Source organism: Pelmatolapia mariae, linkage group LG10_11 (genome assembly GCF_036321145.2).
Source record: "Pelmatolapia mariae isolate MD_Pm_ZW linkage group LG10_11, Pm_UMD_F_2, whole genome shotgun sequence".
NCBI classification, from domain to species: Eukaryota; Metazoa; Chordata; class Actinopteri; order Cichliformes; family Cichlidae; genus Pelmatolapia; species Pelmatolapia mariae.
Window position 1 is genome coordinate 58,845,389 of NC_086236.1, and position 21,156 is coordinate 58,866,544.

The following is a 21,156-nucleotide window of genomic DNA, read 5'->3' on the forward strand; positions in this document are numbered from 1 at the left end:
GGGCTGTTTAGAAAAAGATCATTTTTTAAGTATTTAAGAATACAGACAACTTGTCAAAAAGTTTCCTTGTGTCAGACACAGATATGTACACAGACACTAGACATTATTTTATTACCTGGTATTTTCACTCAAGGGGCCTGGGGAAACCGTTTTTTTGTAGGCTGCTCATCCTCTGAGTCAGTATATGTGTACAGGGGATTTGGTCTAAAGAAAAGAAATTACAAACGGTCTTAAGTAATTGTAAATGTGCTTTTGGCATATTTTTTTCCTAAAGTTACAGTTTGATTTCTAACAACACACACAGGAAACAGAGACGTGCAAGAAGGTACAGTATACAAGGAATTTTTGAAGTGCACAAGTGTACACGGCTTTGCAAACTTTCACTTTTTGGACTATATTATGTGGTGATATTGCAGTATGCAAGCACCACAGATATGTATAAAAGACAAGATCATAAATTCTTAACAATCAAAGATATGTTTGTGACTAAAAAAGTTTTACTTGTGCTTTCTTTTAAGACTGGTCTGGATTTCTTCTTCGGACTGAAGGTCAGACGTATCACAGTGTTCACGTAGAGATCTCTGAAGACTGCGTTCTGCTTCGTGAAATGTGCCTGGAAATACAAACACAATGTACGGCCAGACATACATTACGTGTGGACAAAAGGTGCAAATGCATAGAAAAATCAGCGTTTTCAAAAATACGCTGGTACGTGTGGACGTAGCCTTATTCATTATTCAAGGCACAAACGGAAAGTCATGTACGCGTGCAACGTAAAGTTAGGTGAGCGTGCAACGTACAGTCACGTGGGCATGCCGCGCGAGCATTCGAACTGAGTCTAAAGTTTTCGTGTGCGAATTGAAGCGGGTGCTCTCCAATCATCAAAAGTAACAAAGTCATTGAACACGTTTATACAGTTAACTTTACGTTTACCAATCATATATCACAGATTTACAATTTTTTGTAGTACTATGCTAAAAAGCAACTACAGAGCGAAAGTCTGGGTCAATGGTCGCCGAGGCGATGGCAAGGCTAACAAAGGAACCCTCGAAGCGTTAGGCTAGCTTTGTAAGGGAATATAACGGAAAAGTATGAAACGAAAATGTTTTCTTTGTTGATAGACTTTGTTCGCAGTGCAATTTATTTGTTGCCGGACTGTAAGATGAAAGTAGACACAATTTCGAGCTCCCACATTTTGTCCGAAACTGTACATTAACAAGTTGTTTTTTTTTAGTTTTTTTTTACTGTTATTCAAATGCGACCGTGGAAATAACGAATAGAAGAAAATTCATTCATTCTTACCTTATACTAATCGTGGTGCAGGCCAGTGTAGCATGAACTGATGCCTTCTCCGGTCAATTCCGCTGAGAGTAAATCAAATGTCCCGCTCTACTGTACAAGACAATGGTTACCTGGAGGGATGTACCACTGTCACAGAGGTGCTGCGGAATAGTCCAAGTGATCGCTGCTTTAATTTCCTGTATACATAAATTGCATGTCGACACGATTTTTTAAAGCTGGTGAACTAGACCAAAGTCATTGATAACAAAAGAACAATAAATCTACTTTCTCCGGTACTTTATACCCGGTCAGTTGCAATGCAATTTAACGCTCAACTACAAATCGATGCTTTTTGATGGTGACCGGCGCCGAATGATGGTCAACTATAAATAGACGTACATACAAACTCCAAAACACGTTGTTGTTGTCACCTGGTCGACTACAAATAGATCAAATATCAATGACAAAAAAACAACGGTGAATCAACATCATTACAACGTCCCTATAGTGAGACCGTCGGTTTACCACAGTATTTCAGTGTTGTTAAAACATTGGCATTTCAACCCCGACCATAACGACGGATCGGATGAAAAATCAACATCTATTCAATGTCGTCTTGCTATCTGGGTGCCTTGTGTATGGATTCTGGTTGTGCTTACTGACCTCAAACCGATTTGGGCGTGCAGAAATCTGTTAAAAATGTTTTAGTACAACTTTAGTAAGCCGCACTGCTTGATGGATTGTCAGAGCATTACGACTGCCGTAGTGAGGAGCTTCGCGGAGTAATCCGGGTCCAAAACTCCGTCCGCTTCAGGTCCCAAAGTCAAACGAATACTAAGAGTTAAAAACGGTCTAAATTCTTTCATCTTTAATAAAATCAGCAGCGTTGCTGCTTTACCAGGTGTAACAATTAAGTTTAACATCCAGGCATCCATGAAAACAGAATTTATTAAATTTAACGGAGTTACAAGTTTACAGGAAGTTAGCTCGCTAGTTTCCACCTAAACATGACATACCATGTTCTGACTGAGAGATTTTTGAAACTAATTAAAACGTACAGCTCTGCTACCACTTCCAACATAAATGAAGACAGAAAACTAAACAGCAGTGGCGTTTGCAGGGTTACTGAAGTTGGACTACCTAGTATATAATGTTGTGCTACGTGATTGCTAGCGACACAGTTATGTTAGCATAACATTAGCACAGTGAAGCTGAAGGATGAACGCCAACTTTTTTTCCACTTGATAAAAGTTAACGTGAGTACGGTGTATATTTTAGGACATCGTCAGGTCTCAGGAAAAAAGTTGTCAGGTATCAGACTCAGACGAAAAAATGTCAGGTCTCAGACTCAGACGAAAAAATGTCAGGTATCAGACTCAGACGAAAAAAATGTCAGGTATCAGACTCAGACGAAAAAATGTCAGGTCTCAGACGAAAAAATGTCAGGTCTCAGACGAAAAAATGTCAGGTCTCAGACGAGAGAAACTTGCGTATCTCTGTTCGGGAATAGCAGATAGAGCGTAGGCTCTGAGAGGAGGGCCAGCGTTTACGCTTCGAAAACACGACCGAGTGTTTTAACCTGACAGCCTGAGGTGTTCTTCAGTAAACTGGACTACCTGACAGAAGGACCCGAGGCCCCGCTGCACTTTTTCGGTAAGTTAAACGTGTTTGTAAGCTAATCCGTAACTACCGTCCTTAGCTAGGTCCTGAGTCCTAGCTAGCTAAAATGAGCACTCGGCTGTCAGGGTTCGTTTAGCTAATCTGTGCAGGTGAATGAATTTACTAAAGAAATCAAGAGAAACGCCCCGGGCTACTCAGTCACTAATTACTGTTACTGTACTTTTATTACAAGCATTGTACTGTAAAAGCAACAGGCTGCACCCTGCTTCAGCTCCTGTGCAGAGCTGAATATTAAATATGTGCAAACAACAGCATGTTTTCAGTCTCTTGCCACATCTGTAAAGACAGTAACATCTTTTTTAAAAGCTTGTACTTCAGTAACTCCTCATTAATCAGGAACTATGGATTGAAGTAATGTAGTGTACTGTAATACTGAAAAAATGTAAGGGAAGAACTTCAGATCCTGAGTGTGTGAGGACAGAAGAATCAGCTTTATTTCAATTTTGAGGGATAAAATTTATATCTGAGTTTGATGGTTCTGTTCTCTTTGTGATTACAGGAGCTGCCCTCAGATTCAGACCTCAGCCCCATCGAGTGACAGCAGACAGATCATCCAACATGCAAATATATATATCAGCATTAACAGGACCTCAGTTTTTATCTCAGACCTGCACAGCTTCCGTTTTAAACGCTTGATGTACTCAGCTGCATGAAGAGCATATGAGATTTTGTCTAACACAATTAAATAAAACCTGATGAAGGTTAAAGGTCGTCACTTGTATGTTGAACTACAAACTTGTCATCTGGAATTCTTTCACAGTTTTTTGCAGATAGTGTGTTATTTACCATAAAGTGATTCAGAGTTATGCATACCAGAGTAACCAGAGAGGATCATATATTTTTAAATATATAACTTTCTACAGGACTGAATATAATGTCTTTATGTAAAAGTCTGGAGCCTCTGGGGAGCATCCGAGTATTTATAACATTACACAAAGCAAAGGTCTCATTACAGTGTTGATGAAATGCTGGGTTAATCCATCTCCTGGGGCGGGCCTACGGAGGAGTGCTGAAGATTTCCCGGTGAGGGAGCTGGTGGTGAAGATCATGAGTCCTGCTTGATCAATGCGATGAGCTTCAGTGTTCCTGGTGTTTCTTAAATGATGCCTTTTTGAGTGGGTCAACAGAACTTCTGGCACAGGACAGCTGTGATGAAAGAAAGGGAAGAAGTTTCTCCAAACCTCTGGACCCTGGAAACCCAGCTTGGTCCTGATGGTCTCCCTCACTAGTTTCTCTCCAGGGTGACTGTAGATGTTGATATAATATTGACTATTATTAAATGAAAAGAACAAATTACACTACTGAAACCTGCTGCTGTTTTTAAAGTTTCCATGTTACCAGGCTGTAGAGGGCTCTGAAGATTTAAACAGTTTTAGATCCATTACACTCACAGTCTTATGTTAAAATCTCAAAGGACAGCATTATATTTTTGATATTAACAGTAACTCTGGGCTTCTGTAGAGTGTGCAGATGATCTCATTGCTGTCTAAAAATGGATAAAAAAAAACATAAGTGCTGAATCCTTCAATAACACAGACTATTAGAGTAGCAGGTATGTAGCATCGCTAACTAGCTAGCAACAAGCCTCCAACACAGTGCGTATGCTAGCGGCTAATCTAGCTAACGAATTAACAACAGAGTGATTTTAGAACTATAAGATGATAAGCTGTGCGTCTTTTTTTATAACAGTGACATGGTTGTATTTACCTTAATTAAACGAGTCGGCAGTCGTGGTAAACCAGCAAAAAAAGCTCGAGCAGCCGGGCTACGTAAAAAGTGTAGGGGGGCGTGTTTGCGGTCACGTCCAGCGGGTGTGTGGGCAGGAGCGTTACACAGTCGCTCCACCTCAAGTCACTACTCTAAATTTGCAAGATGGCAGCCTCCATCTTAGTCTGAGACCTGACATTTTTTCGTCTGAGTCTGATACCTGACATTTTTTCGTCTGAGTCTGATACCTGACAACTTTTTTCCTGAGACCTGACATTTTTTCGTCTGAGTCTGAGACCTGACATTTTTTCGTCTGAGTCTGAGACCTGATAATTTTTCGTCTGAGACTGACACCTGACAACTTTTTTTCCTGAGACCTGACGATGTCCTAAAATGTACACCGTACGTGAGGGATTCTGGTGGTTAGGGACAAATGCAATCGCATAGCAGGATGCTATACACGGGCCAAACTTCAGTCAGGAGAACAACTGAGATTATTCATCCACAATACAAGATTAGTCATTAATATACTGCAACAACATGGGAATAGAACAGCTGCGAGAGAATTCAACATTAATGAATCAATGTTAAGGAAGTGGATGAAGCGCAGTTTTTGGCTTTCCCCATATTTCAAAAGTGCTTCATCTCTTTTCTATGACTGTCGCCCGGCATAATTTGCAGATGATAATGGTTGTAGCCGCTGCGATGCTTTCGACCAAAACAGGCGCAGCTTGATGACATCATCAACATGCGCTATCACGATAGAGCGGTATAGTCAAAATCTCTATCGTTGGCCAAATTTATATAGTTTCTATCGTATATTGTTTATATCGCCCACCCCTAAGTCAGCGCACAGTTTATATAGTCAGGGTTATCGCCCCTTCTCGCGTCAAAGCAGTTTATTCAACATGCACTTACTGGAAAGAATAGATCATTTCTCAGAACTTATACTCACATTCCACCACGTACGTTACTTGATGTTCTTTTCGGCCTTCCAGGCGCTATCTGTCTCAATGTCTAACTGCTCCCTATCTACCCGAGCATGCTTCTCACGCTGTGTGTGTGAGTGTCATTCCTCTTTTAGTTTCTTTGTTATTGTGCAGGCTCTTTTGCAGTTGTCAGCAAACTCTATTCTAACTCAACTTCTATTTCTAGTTTATCTTATCTTATTCTGTGTCTAAAGAAAATGTGTAGAAAACTTGTATGTGTCAGCGTGTAGCCAATCTCTTATTCTGTCCCTTTTCTCCAATCGATCACCTGGACAGTCGCGCCAGCTGAAGCTTGTGACCTTCCCACCCTGGACTAGAATACATTCTTTAATTTGCAGCCTTATGTGTGCAATAAATCAGAGTAAAAACTTGGGAATGAAATCATGTATTATGTGTACAATAAAACAAGAGTAAAAACCTGTGAATGAAATCATGTTATTCTTCCACAGCGTTTACACTGGAATCTGCCTTCCCATACGGTAAAAAAATATATTTTGAAATATATTTTGAAATGTATTTCAAAATATACAAAAAATGGCCAAAAAATATATGCGCTAAAATACATTTTAAAATATATATATTTATATATTTTGGGGGTGTTTTCTTTTTCTTTTTTCACTCGCAAGCGGAGAGTGTTTGCTAGCGCTGTCTGTGGAAAACGCCGTCTTTACCATTCCTTCCACTGTAAACACCACTGTTTTGTTCTGAAAAAAACATCGCGTGTATATTTTATCATAACTCTGGTTTTACGTGGCCTATCGACACAATTCAAAAACTAGTATATAGTTTGAAGTCCACACTTCCGACCCAACTTGAAATGAAGACTGAATGTGAGTGAAGTTGGCCCCCCCACCTTCTTCAAATCCAACAAAAGTGGTATCAAACGTTTGTGCTGCAAATTTTTTTGTTTGTGCTGCTATCATTTTAAAGATATTAATAAAAATTTCTAGAGGTCAACCAGGCCCCCCACATTAATTAAATCAAACAAAACTGGTGTCAATCAACTGTGCTACATTTGCGCTGGTTTGTGCTACTAAAATTGTCATTTGTGCTGCTTCTGTTTTAAAGATATTAATGAAAATGTAAAGGTCAACCAGCCCCCCCACATTACCCAAATCAAACAAAATTGATGTCAAACTTTTGTGCTAAGTTTGTGCTGGTTTGTGCTGCAAAAATTTTCGTTTGTGCTGCTATCATTTTAAAGATATTAATAAAAATTTCTAGAGGTCATCAGAGGTCCACCAGCCCCCCCATATTAATGGAATCAAACAAAATTGGTGTCAATCAATTGTGTTATGTTTGTGCTGGTTTGTGCTGCTAAAATTGTCATTTGTGCTGCTTCTGTTTTAAAGATATTAATGAAATATAAAGGTCAAAAGGTCAACCAGCCACCCCACATTACCCAAATCAAATAAATTTGATGTCAAATGTTTGTGCTACTTTTTTGCTGGTTTGTGCTGCAAAAGTTTTCGTTTGTGCTGCTATCATTTAAAAAATATTAATAAAATAATGTCCTGATGCGTGCTTAATCATCCAGGTAAGTAAATCCCAAAAGGTTGATTCTGTTTATCTGGACATTTTCAGTGGGAGAAATGTATGGCGCGTACTTGACACAAGTGCAGCAGGAAGCTCAGGTTTATTCCTCTGCACTGGTCCCATCATGGACAGCTTTCTTTTGCAGGCCAAGGGGTCATATACAGTAAACAAGTTGTTACAGGTGATTGTTTTCTTTTGGAAACCTTCTGCAATGTTAGGGACAACTTGTGTGCCCTGACTGCAGGCCAGACGGTTTGCCATCGTACACTAGTATGTTCCATGTACAGCTGTACCTGGCATCATCACATACTGCCCATGTTTTTATCTCATAGTTCCCCGGTTTACTTGGGATGTTCTGTTGGAATGGACAGAGTCCTCTGAAGGGGACTTGGTGCTCATACAAAGTCATCTCAGTACCAGGATCTTACATCACAGCAGGAGAAACACCCACTTGTTCCATACACCTCAAATGGGAGCACGTTTGTGTCATGAACGACGATCAACTATTGTGTCTTTATCAAGAAATTATATCCTTTTTGCGCTTCTATGATTAATCTTGTGTCAACTTTAAAACTTCTCTACCAGACTCAGGATGTCATAAACTGGCCGTAGCGACTCTACTGGATGCACGGCAGTAAGAATCAACATACCCACATATGCCTACAGCTGCATTCGATCCATTTTTCTTCCTCTCTCGTTGTCCCTCCTTGTTTGTCATTGAGTTGGCTGTAGAGCAGGTCATCTGCTAATTGGATGGTTGTTGGTTCAATCTCTGTGTGCTCTAGTCTGGAGTTCTTACCAAGGTGTCCTTGGGCAAGTTACTGAACCCCAACTTGGTCTCTGATGCATCCATTGGCATGTGAAAGTTAAAAAGCAGAATACAAACAGCATACATGGTGTATAATGCTTTCAGTACTCGAGTAGAAAAGCAATCGAAGGAGTATGGGACCTGGCATATGTGCTTGGACCGTGGTAGATTGTCTTTCTCTGTGACGCATGAGAGAGTCATGCATCGTCTGTCACTGGGAAGGATAGAAGACCAGATCAATGTTTCCTCACACCTCTTTCTTGCTTGATTCTTTGTCTTCATCATAATTGAAATGGAAGATGTGTAGTCCTCTGACACATCTTCTATTTCAGTTTCACATTCTGAAAATTCAAGAAGCCCAGTCACTTTCTTTCCAAGCTCCTCAGACTACCATGTCCTGGATGCCTGAAAACCTGACGTGTGAGGGCTGTGTGCAGGCAGGAGTGGTAGTAGGAGGACCCAAAGTGCAGACAGTCTTAGACAAAAGGTGAACTTAAACTCAGATTTAATGCTAGATGGCAAACAGAGATCTAGCAAAACTGGAATTACAAATAACAAACTGAAGACAACAATAACCTGAACTGGTAAACGGACAGAACACACAGCAAGATGAGAGTAGATCACGACACAGACACAGAGAAACACAGGGCTTAAATACACAGAGGGAGCAATCAGGGAATGGGTAACAGGAGGGAAACACAGCTGGGGAAAATCAGGCCTAAGGAGACAAGGGGAAGCAAAACCAGATACATTAACATCAGACATGGACCTTCAAAGTAAAACAGGAAACATAACACAGACTGAACTTACAGACACAGACTCACAGGCAGGCACTACAGAGGGAACAGAGACGTGGGACCAGGGCAGACACAGACACTGACTGGACACGGGGATATAGCAGACAGGGGAGACAGCAACTAAGGATTACACAGAGACATAAACCATAAGACAGAACTCTAAGAAAGAAACCAAAGACTAGAAATGATAAATAATATAATAAACTCAAAACGCTGGGTCAACGACCCAGGCATCCTAACAGAACCTACTTGAACATAGTTCAGATTCTTCATCACGTTCCTTCACTTCATAGCCTTCTTCCACTTCTGCAGGTGGGTGATGTGCTTTTTCAGAGACAGGGTAGCATGTGATCTAAATATTGACAATATTTTCTTTGTCTTCTAACCCTGGATCTTCCTGAACATTGATTCTTCCTCCTCATTATAGTAGAGGACAATATATGCATTGTTCTACTGGTCATTGCTTTGCACAACATGGTAAAAAAAAGTATGCTCACAAATCTCTAGTGCAATGGAGGCTTGTGAGCATACTTTCTGTGTATGTATTATTGTAGGGTCTACCTTACAATACGAAGCACCTTGATGCGACTGTTGTTTTGATTTGGCGCTGTATAAAGCAGAGGTGGGACCAAGTCATTGTTTTTTTTAAAAACAATGTTGCAGTTATATGTTAGATGTAAATAATAGACCATGTGTTCTTTTTTAAATCTGTATTTATCTCATCACCTGATGGAACAAGTAACTTACAAAATATGCACAAACTAATTCTGAAATTGCACCTTTTTAATGTACAGCTCAGTTAAACTTTGCTGCAAGAATAGTCTTCCTCTAAATTACAAATTCACAGAATAAACATTCAGTGAAAAATGCAAAAGCAGAACTTCCTGTTGAAACAAAAAGTGCTGAGATTTCCTTATGTACAAAACAATGAACCATCGCAGTAAACTTAGTGTAGTGTGATTAGCTTGTCCTCTCTCTCTCATCTAGTCTCTGTGTGAACAGGTGTGAACATGTGTGTTTGTATGTGTCCATGTGTGAGTGACAGAGGAAAAAAACCCATTATGTATATATATATATATATAAACATTAGGGGTGCAACGATACACAAAATTCACGGTTCGGTTCGGTTCGATACTTTGGTGTCACGGTTCGATATTTTTTCGATACAAAAAAATGTTCATGCTTTTTTAAGTTGTCATTTATTAAAATTATAAATGTATATTTTAACTCAAAAGTACAGTTTTTAAATTTAATGTTGCTGAAACAACAAAGTAATAAAAAAATAAATCTATCTGATTGAGAAATCACTCATCTTTGGAAAAGAGACTTTATTACAGAGAAATGGCTCTTTCCAAAATAAAAGCTCTACTATAGGCTTCTTGTGGGCTATATTCTCAGCAACATATTAAACATATCAGGTCCCCATAAGGAGAATCATGTGCTAACGGCTGTCTAAATGACTCGGGTAAAGTTTGTAGCATGCGTGCTTGTTGTTTTTGTCTGCTTCCACTTGTCTTTGCACTAGGATGATGTCGGAGTAAATGTGCAGTCATATTCATTGTGTTCCCACTAGTGCTGTCAGCGTTAATCTGAAATGACGTTAACGCCACAACACGGCAAATCTCCCTTAACGAGCTACCGCGGATCGCCCCGTGCGTGGGGCTGGACGGCGTCAACACGTTAACGAGCTAACTGCTAACGCAGTAGTTCCCACCCATGTAATTGAGCATTGCGTGGCACATCCGATATACTGTTTTACTTTTGTCCATGAGGCGCTTACCTTCAGGGTCATACTTCACATCAAGACCAAAATAGTTCCAAAGGCCAGATCTGAATGCGGGCGGTGGAGGTTCAATTTGCCATGTTGCAATGAGCTAGCTTCTGTCTTGCTAGCTTGCGCTGCGCTCAGTGGATCTGCGCTCGACAGTGCAGCCTAGGCGCAGTAGACGAACGCAGATCCACTGAGCTCTCAACACAGACAGCATCGTCAGAAGAAAAGTTGATAAAATAAATTAAAAATGTTGTATTGTTCGATACATATGCGTACCGAACCGAAAGCACTGTATCGAACGGTTCAATATTGATACAAGTATTGTTGCACCCCTAATAAATATATATATATAAATGAACAATGAACAAGAATGTGCACTTTAAGTTATTTCAGTTAACTATTCTGCATTGCATTTGCAAAAGACCAAATTGGCCAAAAGTCTGTCAGTCATTTGTGCACGATGAGGCCGTAGAATGATGCCACCATAGCCACAGGAGCACTACATGCAGGTACTGCTAAAACTCTGGTGGCCACATGAAACAGAGAAAGAAGAGTCTGCATGTTCATTGCCCAGAACAAGAGGGCGTTCTGTCCATCAGCAATATCCAGGTAGTGACTTAGCTGTAGAGCTGGACCCTTCCCCACATCCTTCTTCTGCCTCTTACAGTAAGCAGCAAAGAGTCCTCCATCTTCACAGGCCTCTTGGTGTTCCTCACGAGGAGTCACAGGTTGCTCTGACTTTGCAGGATCTGCCGCATCTTGCAGGATCAGATCTGGCAAAACAAATTAACAACAGCAAAAGAGCCTTTATTACAATTTTAGACAAAAAATACAGAAAAAAATATACACTATATTCAATCTTTACCTTTAAGTTTTTGTGTCACCTCTGTCTTTATGTCACAACTGCCCAACACCCCCGGTGCCGTGGCGCAGGCGTCTCAGATGGCCAGCAGTCCCCGGTGGCATCTCCTCTCTCCACGCTGGTCCTCGGGGATTCCATCGTCAGGAACGTGCGGATGAGGGGGGCGCTCACGCTGTCGTTCCCGGGAGCCACCGTTGTCAACATAGTGGACAGAATTCCCAACATCCTGGCGTCCCACCCACAGGCCAACCGGCTCATCATCCACATCGGCACCAATGACATTCCCAAACAGCAATCTGAGCTGCTGAAGCTGGACTTCCTCCAACTCTTCAGCCTCCTTGGTCAGTTGCAGGTGAGTGCTTTTATCTCCGGGCCCACCCCCACCTGCGGCAGAGGGATAGGCCGTTTCAGCCGGCTGCTCAGCCTTAACACCTGGCTTTCCTCCGCCTGTGTCTCCCACGGTGTGGGTTTTATTAACAATTTTGATGCCTTCTCGGAGAGGAGACATCTTTTTGGGGCAGACGGACTCCACCTCAACGCCTGGGGACGCCGTTTGCTGTCCGCCAATTTGGTATTTGGCGTACAGCACTCCCGCACACGGCCCTGTCATTACCCCAAACCGACACTACCCGCTGATCTGTCCTCCACTGACTGATGTCCCCCTGGTCCCAGCTCCTACATTTGTTCCACTTTTAACAGTAATACACAAAACTCTGGACTCGGACCTCTCTCTCCCACAGTCAACACAATACCCGTCATAATCACAAACAGAGAGCAACACAATTATCATAAATCCAGCAACTCCAAAAACATTAATAACCTCCGGCCTCTTCAAAAATCTCAGCATTCATTGAACTCTACTGTCAAAAATCCACCAGTCTCAATCAGTATGGCACTTTTAAATGTCCGCTCTCTGTTGAATAAGTCTTTTATTATTAATGATTTAATTTTAGATAATAAACTTGATTGTTTATTTTTAACTGAAACATGGCTGGGTTCGGATGCACCAGTTGTTCTCACTGAGGCCTCCCCACCAAATTTTAATTTCTCTTTTTCCTTTAGAAGTGGTAAGAGAGGTGGTGGGACCGCATCTTTAACCAACAACACACTCACCACCAAACAAATTCTATTTGATCATTTTACCACTTTCGAATTCCACGCTATTGTTTTTAGCAGCCCTCCAGTTTTATCTGTCACAATTTATAGACCACCTAGAGACAGTGCTGCTTTTATCAAGGAATTCTCAGAATTTTTAACAAACATACATTCAAAGTATAACATGATAATTCTAACCGGTGATTTTAATCTGCACATAGATAATCCTTCTGACCCTGCACCAAAAGAATTCTTAAACATTCTTCACTGTATGGATTTTACCCAGCACGTCACGCAGCCGACTCACAACAGAGGACACACTCTGGACCTGGTCATCACCCATGGGCTGTCCACCAGTGTGTCCTCTGTTGTTGACTTGGCTGTCTCTGACCACTACTGTGTGTTTTTTAACATCACCGGTTTTATTCAGCGGGAGACCTCGGTGCGAACTGTGAGGAGGCGCTATCTAACCTCTGAAGTGGTGTTCCACCCACAACAGAGAAAATGCTGGATCCAAAGCAGCTGCTTTAAGGTACACTGGATCTGAAAAGGGGGCAGTGATCCCATCTTCTGCTCTAGCCATTCGCACACTGATAAAGATTCCAAGAAATCTTTTGTTCAAAGATGCTTGGAGGCTCCTGACCAGACCATTCAGGAAACGGACTTGAGGCTTCAGTTTCTCAAGGTGGTGATTGAGGGACAGCACGGATGGAACAACAGCACTGATCGTGACTATTTTCTCACCTTGTGTCAAATCTGTTGCTTCTCCAAAAGGCTTCAGGATGTCCACCATCTCCTTCAACAGGTTCCACTCTCGTGTTGTGAATAATAACTCCTTGTGCCCAGCCATTTCAAGAACAGCACAGAGTTTTAGATGTTCACATTGGAGAACTGCCTTTACTTGTCTCATTGTTGAATTCCATCTTGTGATTACAGCAGCAGGGATCCCTTTCTGTTCACCAAATTCAGCTTCAAACACATCTTTGAATGTTGTGCTTGTGTGCAGTAGAGAGGTGAGCTTAGATAACTTTGAAAGTGAAGGAGATGCCACTTTGGTCTCTGACAAACCATCTCTCACCACCAGCTGAAGTGTGTGCGCAAAACACTGCAGGCGCTGTGTCTTTGCCATAGCAGCACCTACTGTTTCCTGATCTTCCAAGGTTAAGTCGTGCCAGAGCTCTGGGTCGTCAAGATGATCACCATCATCATCATGTTCCTCACCTTGCTCAGTGGGGAAGCACACAGTGAATGCTTTCCGCATATTGGCAGCATTGCCACTAATAATATAGTCTAGTTTATCTTTGATGTTGTATTCGTCACATATAGCTTCAAATTTCTCACAGATTCTTTCACCAGTGTGTAATCCTTTGAAGCGGTCAAAGGCCAGCAGTTTGGATTTTAGCTGCATCCTCTCTGTCTCTTTCTGTATCCAGTGCACAGTGATACCAAGGAAACCCCTCATCCTTCGGTCTGACCAAATGTCCACAGTGACTGAAACATGATCAGTCTCGCGCAACTGAGTTTTTAACATTGAACGTTTCTCAGCAGTGAGGTTCTCTGTTTTTGATATAATTGTTCTGCGACATACCGGGCTGTATTTTCTGTCAACTACTGTCAGAAAGTGCCGAAAATTCTTGTTTTCCACAATAGAAAGGGCCAGGTTGCAACCAATAATCAAGTCACTTAATAATGCATTCGTGATAGCTTTCTGCTGTGGATGAGTCATGCTGTACTGTGTCCATAAACTGTGATATGGAAGGCTGTTGAAGTTCATTTGTGATCCCCTTTTTCATCTGGTATTCTTCAAATCTGATAGAGGTAAGCATATTAGACTCATGTCAGAAATTCCATTACAGCCATTCATGAATTGCATTTGACTTTAAGTTGATCCTAATAATCCTAAATAAATATTAACACTTAAACCCTCATAGTTTTCAGACAATAAAAAGACAATAAAAAATATAAATAAAAAAAATATAAAAATTATTTATTAAAACACTTTTCTCAAAACTCTGCATACAGTTCTAATAAGCAATGTTTAGCATCCCTGATAAGAATAACTGACCTTTGCAAATAAACAACAGCTAATAACATAAGATCAAAGTATTTTATTTGATGTATCGACATAAATGACAGAAGAAAAAGGCCATGTATAGCAGGACTACTCAATTACACACTAAGGTGGGCCAGATTTTCTAACCAAAAAAAAAGTTAAACACGACCATACACTAATTGCAGATTAAACACAGTGATTTTGAATTGTGATGTGATGGTAAAATAAATATTTGTCAGTCTAAACTGGGTTAAATCTACGGGGTTAATGATGAGGAGGAGACGGAGAGAAACTCTCTTCCCTGAGTACAGCTACAGAACCAGAAATAGCATGACAAACATATCATACCTGTTAAAGCCAAACAGTATCATCAACGTAGCCCGGAGAACATTTGCTAATAAGATGAAGTTAGCTAAGTCAGCTATCTCATCGTATCAAAAAAAAAAGCACCACCTACCGTTCTTTATGCAACTTCAAATGTCGGACAAAGTTGGAAGTTGTTCCATCTCCGTCTGTGATTCTCTTCTTGCATGTTTTGCATATTGCGTTTCGTTTTTTGTTGACTACTTCGTAGTTTATGTACCTGAAAGAAATTACTCTTGGGAGCATTTTTGGCTTGAGCGTTTTTGTTTTTTTAAAATCTGGTTAATTTGATTGGCTGTGCTACAGCTCATGCTCACATACATACCGAGTGTGGTAAGAATGAATGAATGAATAAAGTGAATTAATGGTCCGCACTTTTTATATGATATGTATGTTAAATTTTAGATTTGGGTAAAATATCAAGTCTTTTCAAGTAAACAGGTTCAAGTCCAATTCAAGTCCCAAGTCACTGGTGTAAAAGTCCAAGTCAAGTCACAAGTCTTACAACCTTTTTTCAAGTCAAGTCTAAAGTCATAAAATTAATGACTCGAGTCTGACTCGAGTCCAAGTCATGTGACTCGAGTCCACACCTCTGGTATAAAGATCAAAGATGTTTGAAAGCAGTATGGTGTGAAAATATGGCCCTTTGCAACACTTTGTACTTTGGGGTCATTTTTGTCCACGAGGACCACAGGTGTTATAAAATCCAATAAAAACCGCATAAATAAATCAAATTACTTAAAACTTATTCCAATCATGCATAGCATAGTAATGAATAACTTCTGTTATTTTCAGACCATTTGATGAATAAAAAACACATTTTTGATAGCAAAAGATTTCTTTAGAGGACAAAAATGACCCAAGGACAACACAAGGGTTAATCTGGTACATCGCATCACTGCAGTCTTACGTATTTTCCCCACACCTGAATTAAAAAATACAGATATTTACAAATAACAGCTTCAGCTGATGCAGACTGACTCAATCTGATTCTAGATGTTCAGCACCCAGAGACACAGAGGGGGACTGTTTAAATTTTAGTGTTAACCTGAGTCACTGATCATTTGCAGTATTACAGAGTCTGGCAGTCTTTGCATGATGCACACGTTACTGTAAGTTTCTAGCTGACTCTCAGGTGTGACAGGTGTGCCAGCAGGAAAGAGTAATAACCTGCATCCTAAGGTTTGTCATGCAGGATTAAAGGAGCCAGGCTTTGTTCACACAGCTAGGGTTGCAAGTATCATACAGTTTAAACGAAGCACTGAAATGTGCACATATTTATTATAGATGCATTGAAGCTAATCGAGATATTTACTGTCAATCTGTGGCTGCGATTAATCACTTTACTGGGAACTTTATTAACTAGTAACTTCGTTAGTCATGACAGAAGCTAATATTTCTGTCCTAACATCATTTAAACAGTAACAACTTTACTACAACATAAGCTAACGTTTACACCGTAACTTTAAGCTAGCACCATAAAGTTCTGTTCTCAGCTGACACGAGTGGCACCCAGTGTGATCTTCCACTGCTGTAGCCCATCTGCTTTGAAGTTCAATGTGTTGTGTGTTTAGCGATGCCCTTGTGCATACCTTGTTTGTAACAATAGTTATTTGACTTACTGTTGACTTCCTATCAGCTCAAAGGAATTGTCCATTTTCACACAGAGAACTGATGCTCGCTTGAGCGTGCTAGGGAGATTGTCAAATGTCTTCTTTATGGGGGAAAGAATTAAAAATTTATGGGTTTTTGTTTTGTTTTTTTTTTCATTTATGATTGAGGAATTGGGAATGGTAATGGTAAATGGCCTGTATTTGTATAGCGCTTTACTTAGTCCCTATGAACCCCAAAGCGCTTTACACTACATTCAGTCATCCACCCACACATTCACACACAGGTGATGGCAAGCTACATTGTAGCACACTGACAGAGGCGAGACTGCCAGACACTGGTGCCACCGGGCCCTCTGACCACCACCAGTAGGCAACGGGTGAAGTGTCTTGCTCAAGGACACAACAACCGAGACTGTCGGAGCCGGGGCTCGAACCGGCAACCTTCCAATAACAAGACAAAGTGCCAACTCTTGAGCCACGATCGCCAGATGGAAATGTTTAGTAAGGAGCGTCCAAGATTGGATTCTGGGGCAATAGAAAAAGATCATGTGGTCCGAGTGCAGATTTACACTGCTGAGTGATGAAAGCATCAGGGTGAGGTGGATGAAGTGTTGCACATATTATGCCTATTATGTACTGTGCAACCCCATGATGGGAGTGTTGTGATCTGGGGTTGCTTCAGTAGGCCAGATCTAGGTTCAGCAACGTTAAGTGTTGTTGAACCTGTTGGTTCACACTGTATGGTCTTGAGGTTATGCGAATTACAAATTAATTTTATGTTGTGCTGTTTTTTATTTACCGTTGGAGAAATGTTTCTATTGTCACACGTCGATGACTGCAAAAAGTCCTCCTGCTCACCGCTTGTCTCCAAAGAATTAATTTTATTTCTTAGTCTGTTTTGTGGTTTGTTTGTTTTTTGCGCCAGCTGTAACGCTCCCTGATTTGTAACAGTGTTGAAAGCGCAATACATCTCAGCATTTCCTCTGTGAAGATTTAGTTTGTTATAAAATTCATATTAAAGCCTCTGCAAAGCATTGGGACGCGGTGCTTCCTCTAAGTAAATGTTTGTTAACGACATCCTGTTATTAAAAACCTTTTGTTGCTTTTGTTGTACACAGCAGCGTGTTGTATTTCATTTCCTGGCATCCCTGCCCGCTGTTAAAATGCATTCATTTCCTCCAATTTCCTGTAAAGTCAAAGACATTTATGATTTTAGCACTTCAAAAAGACAAAATATCTGACATCCTTGTTTTCAGTGTGCTTTTCCCTTCTGGCTGGGTAGAATAGAATAGCCTTTATTGTCATTGTACAGGGTACAACGAAATTGGAGTGCCACTCCCTTGGTGCAAAATGCAGTAATAAATATAAATGTAAAATATAAAAAGTACAATAAAACAATCGTAAGTACTCAAACAATAGTAAGTACGATATATACAGGATAGCAGCATTAATATAATGACAGTATGAATAGCAGCATAATATAGTGACAGTGACAGTATGGTATAGATAAGCAGGTTCAATTGTTTTTGTGCTTGTTTACTACGGTGATAGCTCTGGGAAAGAAGCTATCCCTGAATCTGTTTGTCCTGGTTTTATGTGGCCTGTACCGTCGGCCTGACGGTAATAGTTCAAACAGTTGATTACTGGGGTGAGAGTATTCCTTGATGATATTGCCAGCTCTGCTGAGGTACCGAGAGTTTGCAATGACCTCCAGGCTGGGCAGAGAGCAGCCAGTGATCTTCTGGGCTGTGTTGATGACCCTCTGCAGTACTTTCCTGTCTGCAGCTGAGCACCCTGCATACCATGTTGTTATGCCGTACGTTAGGATGCTCTCTATGGTGGCTCTGTAGAATGTCACCAGCAGCCTCTCCTCCAGGTTGTTCCTCCTGAGCACTCTCAGAAAGTGGAGACGCTGCTGGGCCTTTTTTACCACCGCCGTGGTATAAAGAGCTAACTCATTAGGTTGAAGCCAATAAGGAAGTGCATGTGCAGTCATTTACAAAGGGAGTAAAGTCCATGAAAGGGGACAACAAGAAAGCAGCTCGTGGATACACAGATTATCCTCACAAGGAAGTGCTTCACTTATTTGTTTGAGTCTGGATTTGTTGCCGGTCAACTATTAGATGTGATCGTAGAGGAAAACTGTTAACATTCATCAGAGAGATGGCCGATGAAATACAGAGACAAAACTCTCATATTTACAATTACATTGGAGGTGATCAGATTTAACTTTTAGCAGTATATGATCAATAACTTAAGTCATCTAAATAACATGAGTCTTGTAATGGAGCTGGGATAATTTGGATCTGCAAAACACACACAACATAATTTCCAAATAGATTTCTGGAAGAAAAATCATTCAACGCATAGCTTCATTTAAGCCCAATTAATTTCATTAGCCAGTTGTTATAGACAGCTGGTATTTCATGTTCTTCATTCTTTGACTATTTTAAAGCCACATGAGAAACGGATCTTATTTAGACGTTAAATAGTTTCCACTGCAGCTGCATTGCATCTCCTTGTCTCTTTCTGTGTATTTTATTTATTTAAAAATATCATAAATTCTTGGGGCAACATCATGACCTTTATGTTCAGAGGAAGCTTTTTGTTTACTGTGTTTTATTTTTTTCAAATTCAGATAAATGCAAGGTGTATGAAGTTAACCAGACGATGAAGTTCTATCAATACCCACTCGACTTCCTTTCGGGAACTGTGAGACGTTGAGAGACTTGCAGAATGTATATAGACCTGCACTTTAGACTTTAATAGAAGTGTCATTCCAGTTATCATTCTGCAAAAAGATGACACTGAGAACACATTCAAGGTACAGCTGGAGTAAATAATGTGTTTTTATGTGTGGTGGTTTAAAAATAGAAAGTCACCGGTGTTACTGACATTATGTTGGCATGAGCATGAAAGTAAGGCAGCACACGCCGAACCACTACACTGAAACTAAAGCAGCTAGTTTGAATGAGCTGTGACTCATTTTAGGCTTTACACCTGTGCTTTTTGTACTGCACTTTGTCAAAGTGTTTTAAGTGAATGACACTGGTTCATTTGTGCTTTTAGGCTTCACATTGGAGCTGAAGCCTACAATATAGGCCTAAATAATAAATCTAGGCCTATATTGTAGACAAAGTGAAGAAATTGCACAATTCTCCTGCTTTTATTCTCAGCTGGCAAAATTGAATTGCATTTTGAGCTTGATATTCTTCTCTCCTTTACAGGGTTTTATGGAGTATTTGTACCTGTTTTATGGCTACTACAACATCACAGAGATGCCAAACAGGAACTTCTCCTATAACATCTCTCTTGCCTACATCCTCACTGCTGTCTTCTACTTTGCCTTTTGTCTCATCTGCATCGTAACATGGTCAGTTCCACAACCGAAATGACCAGGTTTTGGATTAGAGGGCAAAATTGGGTTTACTTTACTGAATTTATGGGGTCTGGAGACACTATAATTTGTGTTAAACAGATGCATTATGTAAATAAAGGCTGTGTGTTTGCATGTTTAGCTTAGAGTCCTGAGTTCAGTCAGCCTGACTTCTGTCTGTATCCTTTTCACTGGCTGTTCACACACAGGATGGGGACTGCAGCTTGAGTTGCTGTGGCAACGGGAAGCAGCATGATTGTGTTCACCGGATGGGTCTATGGTTGCCTGGGAGACAGAGCTACCAAACTGAAGCAAAAAAACATCCTCTACCAGCTGCAGGTCAGAAGGGATCTATCCTACTTAACAGGATGAAGTGCTGGAAAAGAGAACTGTGACCCACACGTGGCAGCTTTGTTTCACTGTTTCGTATGCACGATGTGCCTTCAGGTGACCCCTCATTTCTCTTCTCTCCCTTGGCCAGGTGGATCTGGAGAAGGAGAGTCGAAAGAGACACGAGGCTGATCTGTCAACATCAAAAAAAGTGATTTTATACTCTCTGCGTGTTTTAATGACTGTTCTTTCACTTGGGTTCATTGGAGGAGCTTTCTACGGCATCTGTGAGGCCACAAAGTTCAGCCAGGTAAACGATGTAAAAATAATGATGCCAACATGATCTTGAAGCTCTGGGTGACCATCTCCCATTTCTGCTAAACAGAAAAGGACTTTTAAGGAAGAGGAAGAAATCGTTCAATTGATTATTCTGTATCTCCCATCCATGGTCATCACTGCCGGAAACTTTGTGGTGCCTCTGCTGTGTGACAAGCTCGCCTTAGTAGAGCAATACTCCCGCAGCACTACTATCATATTGGCTCTCTTAAGGTTTGTGAGAAAGGGCTTATGTCACATAGACTGCATTTAATTTGTTTGTGTTCGTAATGCTTGAAAAAAAATCTGATCAGTCACTCCAAGCCCATATCTGAAATTATCATGAATACACAATGAGATATGACAAACTCCAGCAAATGTGGAAATTTTTATTGTAAATAAGAGAGTAAATGCAGAATTATAACACTATAACAACTATTGATAATGATGCTGCTGAATCTAATTTAAACATTGACCACAATATTAAATGCGATAAATAATTTTACTCACTTTAATCATAGTACTATAACTAGGCCCATAATTATCAAGACTGCCTACCTTGCCAGGTTCATCCTTAACG

General features: G+C 40.6%; 1 protein-coding gene across 3 annotated transcripts in view; it reads left to right on the forward strand.

Annotated features, from left to right (window-relative positions):
- Window positions 1-21,156, forward strand: part of LOC134637832 (potassium/sodium hyperpolarization-activated cyclic nucleotide-gated channel 3-like) — a 42,432-nt gene that overhangs the window by 15,616 nt on the left and 5,660 nt on the right. For 2 of the 3 annotated variants that reach the window (XM_063488356.2, XM_065471796.1), the window contains exons 3-5: window positions 19,783-19,928; window positions 20,141-20,270; window positions 20,413-20,810. In XM_063488356.2, coding sequence (XP_063344426.1) covers window positions 19,783-19,928; window positions 20,141-20,159 — 165 coding nt within the window. In that variant the 3' untranslated portion in view covers window positions 20,160-20,270; window positions 20,413-20,810. The remainder of the gene's footprint in view (window positions 1-19,782; window positions 19,929-20,140; window positions 20,271-20,412; window positions 20,811-21,156) is intronic. The other variant, XM_065471795.1, reaches the window with a different exon arrangement.